This window comes from Thermobia domestica, chromosome 6 (assembly GCF_964235325.1).
Source record: "Thermobia domestica chromosome 6, izTheDome1.hap1.1, whole genome shotgun sequence".
Lineage (NCBI taxonomy): Eukaryota > Metazoa > Arthropoda > Insecta > Zygentoma > Lepismatidae > Thermobia > Thermobia domestica.
In genome coordinates this window covers 62,619,113-62,637,940 of record NC_137459.1, presented here as the reverse complement: position 1 = coordinate 62,637,940, position 18,828 = coordinate 62,619,113, and the positions used below count along the sequence as shown (strand labels likewise).

General features: G+C 37.2%; 1 protein-coding gene across 1 annotated transcript in view; it reads right to left on the bottom strand.

Annotated features, from left to right (window-relative positions):
• The window catches only part of LOC145687195 (uncharacterized), a 579,982-nt gene extending 561,756 nt beyond the window's left edge, over positions 1–18,226 (bottom strand). Inside the window, exon 1 of the mRNA XM_081760660.1 lies at positions 17,713–18,226. Within this exon, the coding sequence (XP_081616786.1) occupies positions 17,713–18,226 (514 nt within the window). The remainder of the gene's footprint in view (positions 1–17,712) is intronic.
• Positions 18,227–18,828: the final 602 nt, after the last annotated feature.

Here is an 18,828-nt window from a genome sequence, read left to right as displayed (position 1 = left end):
CCAATTCACAAGAAAGGCGACACAATAACTAACCTACTCTCTTTCTATGGTCTATGGAACCCGGAGGTTCAATGCCGCGTTCACAAAAACTCTCCACTGGCTTTATGCTTATCAACTGGATGCAGTTTTTATTTTGTATTCCTATTTCTACGAGATCCATCTTGATATTGTCCTCCCATCTGCACATAGGTCTTCCTGATGATCGTTTTCCGATTGGTCATCCAGTCAAGACTTTGAAAGAGTTTCTTCTTTCTTCCATCCTAGCTAAATGACCTGTCCACCTCTGCCTCCTAGACTTGATGACCTTAAGAACATTTGGTAAACCGTATAAATTATGTACTTGCTCGTTATGAAGTTTCCGCCATTCCCCATTTCCGTTCTTCTTGGGTCCGAATATTCGCATCAGGATCTTGTTCTGAAATATTTTCAGCTTATGCTCTTCCCTCAAAGTAAGCGACCATGTTTCGCAACCATACAGAATAACAGGCATGACTGTGGTTTTATATTATTAAAGCTTCAAATTCCTCGACAGAATTCGCGACATCAAGAGATTTTGAACTGAATAATAAAACTAATTCCCTGATTTTAATCGACACTTAATTCAATAAAGGCGACAAAACTGATTGTAATAATTACCAAGGCATTTATCTTCTGTCAACATCCTATAAAATCCTTTCAAATATTCTATTAGCAAGATTGACCCTACACGCAGATGAAATGATTCGTTGATGAAATGCAGACGAAGACCATCAACTATCGACCAGATATTTATCACTCGACAAATACTCGAAAACAAATGGGAATACAATGCCCCGGTACATCAATTATTTATTGATTTTAGAAAGACCTACGACTCGGTTAGGAGGGAAACATTGTACAACATTCTGACAGAATTTGAAATACCGAAAAATCTATTTAGTTTAATAAAGATATATTTAAATGAATCCCAAAGTGAAGTTCAGGTAGAAAAACACTAGATCACAAGCTTTGACGTCGAGAATGGTATGAAACAGGGAGAGGTGTTGTGGTCATTATTATTCAACTTTGTTCTGGAGTACGCTATAAGGAAAATCAAAGATAGCAACCAAGGCCTCGAGCTGAATGGTATTCATCGGGTTAAGTCGTATGCTTAAGATAGTACCCACTTCAATCTGGGTTTTTCAGTCATATAAATTTGATTAAAGACTTATTTTGTGGTGATAGGGTGTTTTAATATTTATGTCAAAAGCAGAGTATCTTCTGTACTTTTATAATTGTACTTTCATTGAAATAAATGTTCTAAGGTGTAAGAGGATTTAAATATTTTCCATAAATCTATTCTTCCCGTGCTAAGAATGGGCAATATATATATATATATATATATATATATATATATATATATATATATATATATATATATATATATATGTGTGTGTGTGTGTGTGTGTGTGTGTGTGTGTGTGTGTGTTTGTTTGTGTGTGTTTGCATGTATATAAGGCGTTAATAAAGTGTACCTATAACAAACTTAAAAGTTTACTTTTTTAGGTCTACCCGTTTAAAGGGTTGCGCCCTTTCTTCAGATGGGTAAAATTACGTAATTTCAGAGCTAGGGCTATCGAAAATCGTGAAAAAGAAATTTCTACACGTGGTATTTGGAATTCGAGAAGTCGTGGAATGGCGGTTCATATAAGCATAAATCAAGTAGCCCACACGCAATTAAAAATACATATTTTATCAACGTGCATTTGGTGTGCATGCAGTCTCTACAGGCTATAATTCCCAACACAATTCTGAGATACACTCTCACTTAAAAATAGGTTCAAAGTAGGCTAAAAAATAAGTAAGCCTTGACGCCAGTGAACACGGAATGCTTCAGCGGGAAGTTGGAAGTGTTAGAAAAAATGAAATGAAATCTTTCAGTTTTACGTCACACTATTAGGCTAAACGAGACGGTGATTATGAGAAATGAAATGGTGGAATGAAGAAAGTGGGAGGAAATGGGAGAACCCCGAGAAAACTCACAAGCACGGCGTTTGTCTACCACAAAGTCCACACGGCGCGACCAGGGACCCCAAGCACCGGAGGTGAACGCTCTACCACTGAGCCACCGCGCAGGTAGTGTTAGGGAATAACATATGCTGCATTTCTTTTTTACACTTATATGTTCTTTAAGTGAAATATACCGCACCACACGACATTCCAAACACGAGGAACCGTAGAGCTGAAGGTCTCCTAAGACTTCCGACTTCCCACCAAAGCATTTCGTGTTTCTTGTTGTCAAGACTTACGTTTTACAAACTGTGGACCCACCTTGAAATCAGAGCATATCTAAAAATCCTGTTTAGAGAGAGTGTTGGAATCCATCCCTGTAAGAAATCCATTGCAGTCAAAAAGAATATTAAGTATGGGTTGGAGATATAAATAATGAGAGCTCCAACCTATACTTCGTATTATTTCTGACTGTACATCCATTGCACATTGATGAAATATGTATTTTTGGCTTGCGCATGTATGTCTTCGTTTATGCTAATATGAACAGTCACTCCTCAATTTCTTGAATTTGCAATAGCGCGTATTGAATTTTAGACAGCCCTAGCTCCGTGAGTATGCACTTTTTCTACAGGCACATATGAACTTTTCCTCTTATTTTGGTTTGATGAATGAACTCTTATATTTCGTCGGTACAGTTCATTAACACTTTGTATACATTACTTACATACCTAGATTTTTTGTTATGTATCAAAAAAAGAAAACTGTTATTTTCCGCAAAAATCTGAAGTGTTTCCTTCTAAAGTTGCCTGAAAAAGTTAAAAAAAAAAAAAAACAAGAAGTTGACCACGGAATTTAACGGATAATTCACTATTCCCTGTGTTACAAAAAAAAGTCTGCTTGTAACACATATTGTGTTTTCTTCGACTGCTGTACAATTAATTGGATCTTTGAAGTATTAGTTTAATAAAAAAACAATAAAATTTAAAGAAAGGACATGAGTACTACTTCTTCACTCATATTGAAGTTTACACTCATACAAAGCTGTAGTGTACACTCATACAAGATTTACAAATAATACTTTCTTCTAACAAATAATTATAATGAAGAAAGTTTAGAATCTTCATGACATAAATTCTTGTTGAAAACTGTCACCAAATTTTAAGACACACACACAAATTTATGTTTGTAAATGAGCGCAACTAGTGATTTTTAAGAACCTTACACCAGCCATTTCGAAAATGAAGTGAAATGAAATCTTTAAGTTCAACGTCCCACGATTATGCCGGTTAGTCTAAAGGAGACGGTGATAATGAGTGAAATGAAGAAAGTGGGAGGAAATGGAAGAATCTCTAGAAAACCCACGAGCACGGTGTTCGTCCACCACAACGTCCACACGGCGCGAGCTGGGATCGAACCAGGGACCCCAAGCACCGTAAGTGAATGATCTACCACTGAGCCACCGCGCCCCCACCAGTCATTTAGAATTGAATGCTCTGTGACATCAGATATTTCTGCTCCGTTTTACAGTAAATCATATGGGAAAAGGAAGGAGGTAGCAAGAACCTTAAAGTTGATAGAAGAGAGTGGTGATAAGCAAACAGACAGCGTAGTCGACGGTTACGCGGACATACTACTCGTGAATTCTGTAACTGCAAGTACACTGCCAACACCTGTATATTCCATTCTCCGACTTCATATATTCTTTCTTAATTTCCTCATTCTGCTTCTCTAGGCTTTTTTCACATTCTAACAAGTGCAATTTCTACGTCATGCGTCGACCACCTGGAAATCACTGTGCTGTGCTCATATAAACCTTATCTGTGGCTAGTAATTTTTTCAGTGTTGTCACAGCCATGACATTTAGGTCCCTACCTGTATTTTGGAAAATATTGCCCAATATAAATTTACTTACAGGGACAGTTCTTGAACAAATGGTTTATTTTATTATTGTAATTTGTCCTGTTTGATTAGTCGATTAAATCACTACAATCTCAAGGCAGATTAAGGACAAAATAAATGGAGCTGATGCTGGTGAACTAGAAATGAAACTTTGCTAACAGGCGAAACCATTTGGAGGCACAACAACCATATGGAGATGCTGTCTGTCACACACGATCGTTACCCTCGTTTGTTTCGCTGTCAGTGACAGCTCCTACAGAGGCTCTCCCATCCCTGCATGACACCCACCTCGGACCTGGCGATGAAGTTCACTCGCAAGAACTGTTTGCACAAACTACCAACATTTTTTTTTTTAATCTTAGAAGAGAGAGTTACTATGTGTAGGAAGAAGTAAAGAATTACAAACCTTACCCTATTGCGAAAAAAAAACATCTTTCATCGATTTGTTTTAGTAAATTTTCATTATAAGTACATACTGCATTTAGGAAATAGCTAATTGACTGTATCATAATTTGCTTGTTTTAAAGCTTCCAATTAACAGTTAGTATCAGGTTTGTTTCTTGTAATTTTATTTTAAATAGCAATGTTTTTTTTTTTAACATATACACACGTTTGATGACTATTCTATCAGGCCTTGTTTCCATTTTGTACTAAAACGCAACAACACACTGGGCAAGGCTATGTGATAATATGTTAACAAAACACACAATCACGTAACAGTTTCGACACAATAACTGTGTCTTCATCAGACTTCCACTCTCCTATCGGAGTGATGAAGACACAGTTATTGTGTCGAAACTACGTGATTGTGTGTTTTGTTACCGGTACATATTATCACATAGCGTTGCTCAGTGTGTTGTTGCCTTTTAGTACACATTTCATGGTCAAAACTTGCTAACAAAATGCTTGTTGATCACAATATTTTACATATCTCCCTTGTCAAGCTCTACCACTATGCTCTCTAGGAGCTCAACTAATTTGACTGATGGTTTCAGACGATTTCTGCCAGAGGGAAGAATTTCAATGCACAGTGGGTTAAAGTAGTACTGGAAAATTGTTGATAATTCTTGTTGAACACACTCATCAAATATCTGTCCCAGAAGTGAAAATTCCGTAGATCCGGTTGGATTTTCCCCAGAGCAACACCCTGAAATTAACACTGTGATATATTACCCTTGTAACTTAAAAAAAATATATATATATAGAAATATCAAATTTAAAAAAAAAGAAAGAAAAACTCAATTTTATTAGCTTGTTCACTAAATTCTGAAACAGCATAAGAAAGGAAACTTGGGGATAGTCTGCTCAGCTTTCCTGCCTTTCCTGCCTGCCAAGTCCATGATTTGGTCTCATATAATGTTTTGGATAATACTATGTTCACGGATATTAGTTCTCCGTGGGATGCAAAATCTTAGGTCGCCGAGGACTATTATCGAGTTACTGAAAGGTGGCTTCTGCCAACAAAACGAGAGGGAGGATTGTTCGCCAATCACAGCAGTATTCTTTCACGCTGTTGCTAGGCGACGAAGGTCGTTGACCGCGCTGTTGCCGGTAGTTGAGACGACTTGCTAAACGTCTTAAGTTTGTCGCCAGAGCTGCTGTGTGTGTTGCGGAGCCTCTGGCAACAACGCCTCCAATACCCCACGTGCTCTACTCAACTGTTAGAAGCCACCTTTCCTTGCACACACAATAGGCGCGCAAACAGAAATTGTTGCTGGGAGGGGTACAAGCTTTGGGAGGGATTCAATACTATACGCCACTACGCCTATGTAGTATTGAATGAGCCACTACGCCTTCTTCTATTACTTACATTCTGCTTTCTTCCATTTACTTGCCTTCTTTAGTCTATAGAGAATAATTGATAGACACGAAATTAGAGAGTTTATTCCCACAGATGTTCCTATATGTCATATTTGTTTCTTTCTTTCTTTCTTTTTTTTTTTTTTTTTTACGACAACGGCTGAACCGGTTGAAATGAACTTTTATACATAGTTAGCACTTGCTCCTCAAGATTTGATTTTGTCATTTTACTTTGATAATCAACTATTCACAAGTTGGGATAATTGATCGTCAAAACGTTATCTACCTGATTACAATTGAACCAACTTGTCAATGATGAGGCTGATTACTAAGCATGTGCATTGATTTTATTTACATTAGAACTTGCACGAACGTTGTAAGAGACAGCCTTTATTCTACCCCTCTGCTCAAACTGTTCATTCTTGCGCTTTCAACATATAATCTACAATTTTATTTATTTAGCCTTATTTTGTATTTGTTTTATTTTGTAATTTCCATTATTTCTTTTTTTCTTCAATTTTTCGTTATGATTTTATTCACTTTAAATACTACAATTGAAAGGTGTCGGGCAAAAATAATCAATAAAATAAATATACGAAATTAAATATAAGATATCATAGGTTTCGTAGGTAAATTCAGTACTTTGCATTGCGTATCATGGGCGGTATACAATTTACTGTCTGATGGCGGCATGTCTACCACTAGCGGAACAAAGGGCTCTCAGCCACTTATTACAAATTACTAGTTAAAAGTTCGATGTTGACCTTCAACATACCGTACATGAAGCAATAATAGATGGGGCAACCGGTGTGTTCCAAAGAAAAATGGAACTCAAAATTGTTATGATTTATGATGACCACTATTTCTGGTTTTAACGTTGATCACCATAGAGCAAAAACGTTTTAAAAAAGTAAGGACTGGTTTCCTGTAAACAATTTGGTGCCCCAAGAATGTTTCATCTATACCTTTAACCCTATATTAAAACCGGAAGTAATAGATATCTATCACTTCCGGTTTCACTATTGAGAAAATATTACACCATACAAAGCTGCCACATGTGATGTACACACTGCTACTTGTTTAAGAACATAAACAAAAGGAAAGTAAACATCTCCCAAGAAAGACACACAATGATTGCAAGAAACAATCAAATTGTGTTTTCATTCTCTCTTGGGGGACAGAGTGGCTCATTGGTACAGCGCTTACTTCTGGTGCCTGGGGTCTCTGGTTCGATCCCGACCAAGTAAGTTTGTGGTGGACAACGGGTCGATGGGTTTTCTCGGAGTACTCCCATTTCCTTTCACATTTCCATTCCACCGATTCTTCCATCATCATTCACTTACCATAATCACCCACCTTCCTTAGTCCAAAGGGCATTAAATGAAACGAAATGAAATATTTCAGTTTTCACGTCCAAAGGTTATGCTGGCTAGACTAAAGGAGACGGTGATGATGAAAAATGAATGTAATGGCGGAATGAATCAAGTGTGAAGAAACGGGATAACCCCGAAAAGAGCCACGAACATGGTGTTTGTCCATCACAATGTCCATTTGGCGCGAGTTGAGATCGAACCAGGAACCCCACGCACCAAAGGTGAACGCTGTACCATTGAGCCACCGTCCCCCCAAAAAAGGGCATAATCGTGGGACGTTAAACTAAACGATTTCATTTCATTTACATTCTCCCTTCATTTTGATGCAACTAAAATAATCGCATTTAGTCATGAAGGATCACCAAATTTGGAGTTCAAAAGTAGAACTTCTATTTTAGAGAAAGACTGCATTCAAATATTTTCTATCGCATTTCTGAAACAAGAAACGCTCGTAACACACTTCGTTAGGGAGCACAAAATATTGTCGCTGAATTTTACACAAAAGTCGTGTCTCTAGTCCAATTTATCACATCATCCGGTAGGACACCAAAAGCCATCAGATATAAAGGATATTATACACACAAGAGTATGGGAGAAATTGCGCCCACTTTTCCCCTCCACATATATTAGATCTCATGTATGACACAGGCGAAACATTTCCCAACCAAAAATGCTTTTAGTTTCTAGCAACATTTTTGAACATGTTTTTTTTTTTTTCACTTTCTCTTAAAAAAATGAAATACCACTATAAAAGCCGATATAAATTTATCACTATTCAAAAAATTGAGTAGAAGCTTTAGAAAGGAAAATATATAATACACCTTTGAAACCGAATACTGACGGTAACCGACATTGAGCAGTGAACAGCGGTTTGGGTGTTAAAAAGCTGGTCGTCCTCACCCACCAATGTCCTTCTGATTGATGTAGATGCAAATTGAATCCGGTTTGCAGTTCTCTAAAGCCCCCCTACCTCAAATCCCCACTTGCCTCTTTCCATAGCCCATGCATACCACTCCCCAAAACTAAAGCATGTTCCGCTTTGGCACGTTCGCGATCTGCTGCCTGAGTCACACGATCGCCTCTGACCTCAGTTGATTAATGATATGACTTGTTGGAGGCATCCGAGCTTCGAAATTCGAAAGAACACAGTGGTAGACGGCTAATACATTGTAACCATGGAGAGCAAGCCAAGCATTCGTTCCATTGGTTGCACCGAAAACGAAAAACAAAACAAAACAACCAAATAGTGTAATCTGACATTTATTTTTTTTTCTTTTAAAAATGCCCTACCAATATTTCTTCTCCGCTTCCACAAAAAGAAAACATTCATTATTTGAGCATGATAACGATAGGCTAATGGTCAATCTGCAGGTAACGAGGAAGCCCTATGATATTCATGGTCATTAGCCAGACAATTTTTAAACAACTCGCATTAACAGCACGAAAAATCTTGTTGATAGGGAAACTTTGCTCCAAAATACAATCTTCATCACAAGGTCCGATGATTGTCTAGTAGTGGAAAAAAGTTATTAGCAGGGATGACTACTTGTATTAACAGAACCAATCTACTCACATTTATTATTATTATTATTATTATTATTATTATTATTATTATTATTATTATTATTATTATTATTATTATTATTATTAATAATAATAATAATAATAATAATAATAATAATAATAATAATAATAATAATAATAATAATAATAATAATAATAATAATATATGGTGTTAGTTATTATTGTATATACACATGTTGTATTTCAGATAATATATACTTTGACACTTCTGTGCAGACCTTTTCTCACTCGCATGATTTAAAGGTTGACACCATGGGCATCATATGTGGTTCTCACCTTATTTCCCTGTGGGGCCATGAGCGCCATATATGATGCTCATGTTTGATATCCCAAATTACTAAAAATATGCAGGTTCTTGAGCAATATATATGATGCTCACTGTCACAAATTACTGTGAAAGACCATGAGCATCACATATGGTGCTCGACTCCCATTTGTACATTTTCGGGAGAAAAAATATCGCGACGAAAACGTGATATAACTATCCATAATCGAGCCAAAGGTAAGAAGATACTTATAACCTCGTGGGACTAGTACCCTCAAATCACCTTGGCAGTCAACCTGTTAATGACAGTTCCGCACATCTTACTACTAAACATCGACTTTCGTTGTTCTGCTACAAAATTTACGTTAAAAAGAGGGGAAAATTACGTTATGAAATTAATATATTTCACTTGGTAATACCTGAATACCACAACGGTATAAGTGACATTTTTGTCCAAAAAGAGCAATTCATAAATGACAGATACACCCAAGAAAGTTTATATGGTTTAAAGAAAAAAACGTAAACAGAATAATGTTATCTCCTAAACATATGGTTGTTTACAATTGCACCTTCCTTATGTGATCGGTGGGGTGCTGACTGCCACGGGTGCTGACTGCCACAGCCAATTATTGGTGCTGATTGCCACGACTGGCGCTGATTGCCAATATCAAGGTGCTGACTGCCACGATGGCGTGCTGACTGCCACGAGCCTGAGAGAACGTTGCTAGACGCAACATTACCGGACGCCAAGAAGCATGAAAGAAACTAGATGATCCTTAGGATCGTGTTGTTCAGACCAACACCTAACAAAGGTAAACAGTCTCTGTATGTACACTCATGTCCAAAATTATTGTCACATGATTATAAATATGTTGTTCTAGTAATATATTTGATAACGAATTCGCCCGGTATTTCTTATAATGTTAGTATGTGTATAATCGGCAAAGACAAGTATGTGGTAAATTTCATGTCAAAAGAGCAATAAATAAGAACAATAAAACGAAAATAAAATTTTCTTGTCCATTTAGTTACATTTTATTTTACTCATTATGATTTTCGTATTTATAATTCTTTTCCTATGAAATTTATCACAAATATAAATTTCCTGATTATTCACATAATATAAGTATTAAAAGTACTCTGCAAAATTATCAAATTATATTCTTACAAGTTGACAGTTATAGATATGCGACAATAATTTTGGACATGAGTGTACTTTCAGTTTTGTCAGGGAGCGGTGCGTACAAAATTGGTACGATTTGTGTGTTCTCACTTGAACTACCTATGTCAGCATGAACTGTGTACAGCTGTGCAAATTGTTTCAAGCAGCTCCTGAAAGTTCCATCAAAAAAGCACTGCTGGCTCTACCTCACAAGGGAAGTTCAGGAGAAAGCACTCGACTGCAGTGAAACTAAGCATGCCATTTGAAGTCCCAATTCATGCTGATTATAAGCTAATAAAATTCCTGTACGGTTGAGAACGGTTCGGGATATTCAACTTGGAAGTTTATATGAGAAAATGAGGATATACGCATTTATACGCATTAAGCACAACATAATTAGTAACGAATATTGACATACGAATTGAAAGCTATCGGAAGTAACAGAAAAAAGTGAAAAAATGAAATGAAATCTTTCAGTTTTACGACCCACGGTTATGCCAAAGGAGACGGTGATGGTGAGTAATGAATGAAATGGTGGAATGAAGAAAGTGGGAGGAAACGGGAGAACCCCGAGAAAACCTACGCACATGGTGTTTGTCCACCACAAGGTTCACTTGGCGAGGGCTGGGATCGAACCCGGGACCCCAAGCACCAGAGGTGAACGCACTACCACTGAGCCACCGCGGCCCCTTAACAGAAAAATGTGTTTCGCAATAACTAACGGGTTTGTTAGATACAATTAGTCATTACATTGTTCACAATAATCATAGGTTAGAGATGAAAATTGATCACTGTTGTTTTTCTGTTTTATGAAGAAATGACGCAGGCAAAATACTCCCTTGCACCATGTACATTTTATATGTGCAATTGTGTTGCATCCGTCAAGAGAACAGTTCGCAGAACCAAAGCAAAAAGCAAATTCGACAAGTGATTCAAAAGTTGTAGGCCTATAATTTGTTCGTAACCTGCCTTGCAGAACGCAAACTGAAATAATCCAATGTATCGCGGTGATCGGAAGTGATTCGTATGGACACGAACTTTATTTGATTGTTTCTTTGGTACATTATAACGTCTAGATGAAGAAGATTCATACTATCTACAAATCTCCTGCCATAATCTTTGATTGTTCGGAATGAAAACACACCAAATGGTTGCACAAATCGTGTGCAATTCTTTGGTATCTTCTCAACCATTAGGTCTTTGTCATCCGTCATGCAATTTGTAATGGACAATTTGTCTGTGAATGGACCCCAGTGATCAAGCAATAACTAACTAACTAACTCTATGGCCTATGGAACCCGGAGGTTCAATGCCGCGTTCACAAAAGCTCTCCACTGACTTCTATCCTTAGCCAATTGGATCCAGTTTCTACTTTGCATTCCAATCTCTGCGAGATCCATCTTAATATTGTCCTCCCACCTGCGCCTAGGTCTTCCTAATGGTCGTTTTCCGATTGGTCTTCCAGTCAAGACTTTGAAAGCGTTTCTACTTTCTTCCATTCTAACTGCATGACCTGTCCACCTAAGCCTTCTAGACTTGACGACCCTAACAATGTTGGGTAAACCATATAACTTATGTAGTTCCTCATTATGAAGTTTCCGCCATTCCCCATACCCGTTCCTCTTGGGTCCGAATATTCGTCTCAGGATCTTGTTCTCAAATACTTTCAGTCTATGTTCTTCCCTCAGAGTAAGTGACCATGTTTCGCAGCCATACAGAACAACAGGCATAATTATCGTTTTGTATATTTTAAGCTTCAAATTCCTCGACAGAATTCGCGACGACAAGAGATTTTGAACCGAATAGTAACACGAATTCCCTGCTTTTAGTCGACATTTAATTTCTTCGTTAATATGATTTTCCTCTGTTAATATTGATCCTAGATATTTGAAACTATGCACTTTATCAAAAGTATTATTTAATATTTTAACGCATCCATAATTTGCTGTATTCCGGTCCCGACGCACTTCCATGTATTTAGTTTTCTCTGCACTTACTTCTAAACCCATGTCCCTGCAAGCGTTTAATAAGTTCTCTGCATTTCTTTCTATTGTTCTCCTATCATCCCCTATTAAATTTACATCATCAGCATATGCCATAACCTGGTGAATACCGTTCAACGCTAGGCCCTGGTTGCTGTCTTTGATTTTCCTTATAGCGTATTCCAGAACGAAGTTAAATAATAATGGCGACAACGCATCTCCTTGTTTCAGGCCATTTTCGACGTGAAAGCTCGTGGACAAAAATTTTCCTACCCGGACTTTACTTTGGGATTCATTTAAACATATCTTAATTAATCTAATTAGCTTTCTCGGTATTCCAAGTTCTGTAAGAACGTTGTATAATGTTTCTCTCCTAACCGAGTCGTACGTCTTTCTAAAATCAATAAATAGTTGATGTACTGGGGTATTGTATTCCCACTTTTTTTCGAGTATTTGACGAATGGTAGATATTTGATCGATAGTTGATCGATTTCGTCTAAATCCGCACTGATAATCTCCAATAATTTCATCTGCGTATGGGGTCAGTCTTGCTAACAGAATATTTGAAAGGATTTTATAGGATGTTCACAGAAGAGAAATGCCTCGATAGTTATTACAGTCAGTTTTGTCGCCTTTCTTGTGAATTGGAACGATGATTGATTCTTTCCACTCCTGTGGCAATTCTTCCTTGTTCCAGATAAGGAGAATGAGTTTGTGTATCTTGTTCCACAATTTCTCGCCTCCAGCTAAAATTAACTCAGCCGGAATTTCATCTACACCCGGAGATTTGTGTTTCTTTAATTTCTTTATAGCGGTTTCTACTTCTATTCGGTTGGGTTCTGGAATATACGGTTCTGCGGTGTGTATCACATTTTCTCCACGAACACTAGTTTTTGGTTGCGTGTTAAGAAAATCGTCAAATATATCTTTCCATCTATTTAAGATGCTATCCGTGTCAGTGAGAACTGTACCGTCAGATTTCTTTAATATATAAGCACGAGGTTGATAGCCTTTTTTAAAATTCGTTGATTCCCTTATACATGTCCCAGATGTTTTTATTTTTACTATTATCTTCAAGTTCCTTAATTTTAGCTTTCAGAAAATCGCGTTTCTTTGTTCTAAAAGTTTTGGAAGTTTCCCGCCTGATATCTGCGAAATATTGTGTAGTTATTTCATTAGGATTTTGTAGCCAGCGTAATTTTGCCTGTTTTCTCTTCTCTGCTAGTTTAATGCATTCCTGGTCGAACCATGGTTTGTTCCTACGTATTTCCGCGTGTCCCAATTTTTCTTTTGCTGAAATTTTAATGCTATCTTTAATTTCAATCCAGGTATCCTCAACGCTAGTGCACTCCGAATCTTCTAAAGCCGAGAATCTATTCGAAACTTCAATCTGGTATTTCTCTCTTACCTGGCTCTCTTCTAATTTCTTTAAATTGAATCTCTCCGTTTTCGGACAATGAATATTACCTTTATTCAACGATAACCTCTCTCGTATTATCGCTACTACCAGGTAGTGGTCAGTGTCACAATCAACCCCTCTAAACGACCGGACATCAATTATGCTAGATTGCCTTCTTCTATCTACTAAAACGTGATCAATTTGGTTGTGTGTTTTTTCCGTCTGGTGATGTCCAAGTGTATTTATGAACGTCGCGATGTGGGAATTTTGTACTCTTCACAATTAGGTCTTTGGATGTTGCAAAGTTCACGAGCCTGACACCGTTGTCATTACTTTCTTTATGCAGACTTTCGTTCCCTAATCGGTTTGAAAATATCCTCTCGTCCTACCTTCGCATTGAAATCCCCTAATAGAATTTTTATATGGTATCGCGGGAGTTGGTCAAATATCCGTTCCCTTTCTTCGCAAAAACTGTCTTTTATATCGTCATCCTTATCTTCAGTTGGGGCATGTACATTTAAAACAATAATATCACACCACCGTCCCTTAAGAGTAATAAAAGAAAGTCTATCAGTAACAAATTCAACCCGTTTAATTGCTGGTAATATACGTTTATGAACGAAAAACCCTGTTCCTAACTGGTGATTTTTATTTCCTTCCCCGTAAAAGAACGTAAAATTTCCGGAATTCTCAGATCCATTTCCTTCCCACCTAACTTCCTGAACTCCTACTTCGTCCATCCTGTATTTCTCTAACTCACTCGTTACGGATTTTAACGCGCCTGTCCTATAAAGACTCCTAATATTCCATGTTCCAAATCTCATGTCCATTTTCTTTTGCTGAGGTCGTGCCAAGTTATCAGTCCTTGTCCGAGGCTTTTGTGAATATTTCTAAACAAGTGCTTTTTTTTTTTTTTTTTTTTTTACAGGATGAGGTTGTTAGCCCTACCCAAACCCCCAAGCTGGAGGACCACTCCTAGTCGGCTGTCCGCGACTGCTTATTCAGTATATTCGCAGCTAACCTCTATATCTAGAGGCCTTCTCCTCGATCCGCAACCTGAGGACGTGCCATGCCGTGGTGACAGGAACCCACGTTACACGACCAAGCAATAGCAAGTTCAAACCCTCAGGCTTCGCCATGGGTGAGAATACTTAACGCATTGAAACCTGCACCCACTCATTTTCTCATATACATTTCCAAGCTGAATATCTCGAACAGTTCTCAACGTACAGGAGTTTTATTACCTGTTGTAATCAGCTAGAATTGGTCCTTCAAATGAGATGCTTATTTCTCTGCAGGCGAGTGCTTCTCCCAAACTTCCCTTGTCAGCTGGCTTCAGACCATCATATACATTAAATAATACAATAAAACAATTAATATAAACAATGAAATGTGCAAATTGTACATATAACAGAAAAGACAATCCCTTTATAAACATCCAAGTATGTCGTTCCACTTAGTGAGTAACTTTGTAACTTATAGGATGCCACAAAGATTTGCTGTGATGATTACTAAATTAATCTCCACTAAATTAATTAATATAATCATAAATTTAGTATGAGGGATTAATTGCTCTCTTTCCAAATACAGTTTCTCCCAGGTTCGTGGCAGTCAGCACGCCGTCATGGCAATCAGCACCTTTATATTTGCAATCAGCGCCAGTCGTGGCAGTCATCACCAATAATTGGCTGTGGCAGTCAGCACCCGTGGCAATCAGCGCCTATCCATGTGATCAGCCAGCTTTAAATTCGAAGATTTAGCACTTATATCGTTATAGTTTTCAACCATTCATAGATAATCAATATTATCAAAACAGCAACTCCCTATTCGATTAATGCTACGCGTATAATTTCCTTCACTTCTTAGTTTATTTCATCTGAAAGAAACTTGATGGTCATTAGTAATATATTGGCATCATTTGTTCTTAACCTTTTTTTTTTTTGGCATAACATTTCCATGTTATAAAAAGTCCATAATAACAATTTGGTACCGACATATCCTACTAATATTTAGAAGTGAAACACTGACTGGCTGACAGAATTCCTGTCACAGACAAAGTACTACAAATCGAAATGAAACTGGTGCCCCGAAATATTCCTCTAGATTAAATTTTTTGCTAGTGCAGAATAGTTTCACTTAATGATAATTATGAAAGTAATTTTGTGTGTATCTGTAATAAACTCTCTCGTATTTTAATAAATATTTCACATATTTTAAGAAAGCGCCACAGCTTTCAATGAGGAATATGTACACTAAACATTAAGTTTATGTATAATGTCAAAAACGAACGTAAAACTGATTGTTAGGATATACGTAGTAGTGCATAATATATTAGTAATATATCAAAAATAAGCCAGAGTAATCTGTTCAAATACTTTCAGACACTTGCATGCAGTTTCTCAAATAAGTCCAGAAAAAGAACCAACATCAAGAAATTGTGATCTCTCCTCCTGCGTAATACTGCCTTCTTGATAGAAATTTACTGGCTACTATAAGAAATTATCCGAACTATTAAGAATAATTGCGTGCATGCCTGGTGAACTACAGCTTGTTTTGGAATGACCTTGTGATGCATTTCCGAGTTCATGTCTGATGCTTAAAAAAAAGTAACATCTATATGATGTTTGTCAACGTTCCGCAAACATATTACGTAAGAACTTATAAAAATAAAGAAGACCTTTATATCCGACTTTCGGTTCGAAACTTCATACAATAAAAATGTTTAATGGAAAGAACAAGCTTTTCTCATGGGTGGGCAAGGAATACTCAAAAGGGATTGTTCTAAAAGATCACACAAGTAATTGGACTTCTGCAGAGAAAAAAGAAAGAAAGAAAGAAAGAAGTATCAGCCATCCAAACATGTATTTGCACAAACTTAATTGGGTTTTCCCGACAAAGTTATGTTGGCTGAGACATACATTTAATTGGTATGTGTAAACAAATATGACGTTCCTATGCTTTTGTAGTATTTAAGGATTATGAACTCTTTGTATCTGGAAAATATTTCGTATTTTACAATAGTAATAATCATATATATCTATATCAATCAATCTATCTATCTATCTATCTATATAAGTTTGAGAAACTTTATACAGTGATCAAACTACAGAGAAAGAAGAAAATTACTTTTGACTCACTATTTCCGCTACTTAGAAGATGCTGGAGTAAATATGTCAACTTCATTTGCATCACTAAACACACCACTAAAATATTTTCAATCACTGTTCTCAGTCATTCACTAAACACAGTCAGGAAACACAATTACTAGCAAAGATGACGCGGACCACCTATTAAGAAACACTATTTCACATGCATTACACATTTTTATTATTATTATTATTTTTTATTACTCTCATAATTTGCGTGTGAAGTTGCTACTGTCAAGCATAAGTAATGGAATTATGTACATGGGCGAAACTTGTAGCAGATGTTCCGAAGATATCGAACGGGTAATGGTAGTGTCTGTTATTTTAATTATTTGTTCTTCTACATAGTTCTGTTTCTCCCGCATTTTTTTTTTGGGGGGGGAGTGGTCTTCCTCTCGCTTCTCATTTTAACGTAAGTTTCAGTCTGAACACTCTTCAATGTTTCTATCAGGTGGAAAATGTTTGGATGGGGAGAGTAAAATTGACTGTTCAGTTTAGAGAGGGATGCTTCGCAACAGTTAGTAGTACGTTCAGAACTACTATTAAAGTCGGCCCACACTATGGGTGGGAAATCTCTGTTTACGAGAATATACCTGTAGGTTTCAAGTAAATAATAATAATAATAATAATAATAATAATAAAATCATCCAGTTTTTCACGTGTAGGTTTGCGGGACATTAGATCTTCTACGAAACAGTCTTTAATTTGATCTGGTGGGAGAAGAGGCAGTCCAAAAAAGGATTTGAGAAGTGCTCCTACTTCAGAGTCTTTTGAATTAAAATCATTTGACAGTCTCAAGGATTGAATTTTCCTCCACCATGACTGACCGAGATGGAATCTGCAGCCCTTTATAGTTGTTTGGGGCCAAACGTAAGCAATTGCTTGGTGGATTGCGGTCTCAAAGTCAACGTATATAATGTCTGGATTGGTGATATTTTTAATTAAGCACAAAGCTTCCTTGTATGTCTCAGAGGTTTTGTTTGGGAGAGAAAAAAAAAAACGGGAAATAGTTTTTTTTTTTTTTGTTATTTACGCCGTGAATTATAAATATTTGGTGGAACAGCTTGGGGGAGCTCTCGAAAGTCCCATCTACATATAAAGTTTTCGAATTCTTAAGAAACTCCAAATTACTTTGACACGAGAAACCAACAATATTCTCTCCTGAGTTGTTCACAAACAAAAAGTTTTCGCCCCTGTTTGTGTTGAAAACACTTTTCTCTAGGGTTTCGTGCAGTTCTTTTAAGTTATTAGGCAACTTCGGAAGCTTTCGTGAGCGAGCAGCATTAATATTTTTCCTAATTCGAACTAAATCTCGTGTTGTGAGTGTGTCGATATCACTATTAGCTAATTCGATGCGTATAAGTTTCGACGGGCGCTCAAACAAATTTTCTTCAGCCTTCCTTTTGACTGAATTACTAAGTCTTTGCTGGTTTAATGTACCAGAGTTATCCTTTTCATGATTATGATCTAATTGCGAGCGAACAACGCAATTTAAAGAGTTTATGATTACAAAACACTTACATGTTATTATCGTACATTTATATCTTTCAACCTCACCGATGAGACACTTATGGAAACAAAATTTGTAACCATCTATCACCAACAGTTGCTTGCCCATTTCACTTGGCATCACTTCAAACTCCATCACTAGCACACAATGAACTAGTTTCTCGCAAGTGAATAGCGACACCTGCAGGAACTGTGTGAAAACAGTCCGGGAATCAACACGGACAGTGAGGGTTTGTAGTGTTGGGAATCAACTCGGATGTTATCGTTAGACAAACTTGTCGAATGCGGGAATCAATTCGTACACTACCAAAACCCCAAGGGACGCAAAACGGCAGCAGCGGTCATCTCGACGTTCTCAGAGGCCAGGTGAGCACACCTGATTCCGTGGCCTTGGTGCTGGGGGTGGGGGTGAAGAAAACTATAAAAGGTCAAAACATGATACTGGGATTAGAGTAGTTGTGTGGACTTTGTGGTGGACAAACACCGTACTCGTGGGTTTTCTCGGGGTTCTCCCGTTTCCTCCCACTTTCTTCATTCCACCATTTCACTCATCTCTCATCATCACCGTCTCCTTTAGCCTAACCGGCATAACTGTGGGACGTAAAACTTAAAGATTTCATTTCATTTCATTTTGGGATTAGAGTACCACATTGATCTGCAATGGAGTTCACAAATACCGCTATGGGCAAAGAACTGTTACTGCATGAAGGATATCAGTATCATTTCCACAGGAAGAAT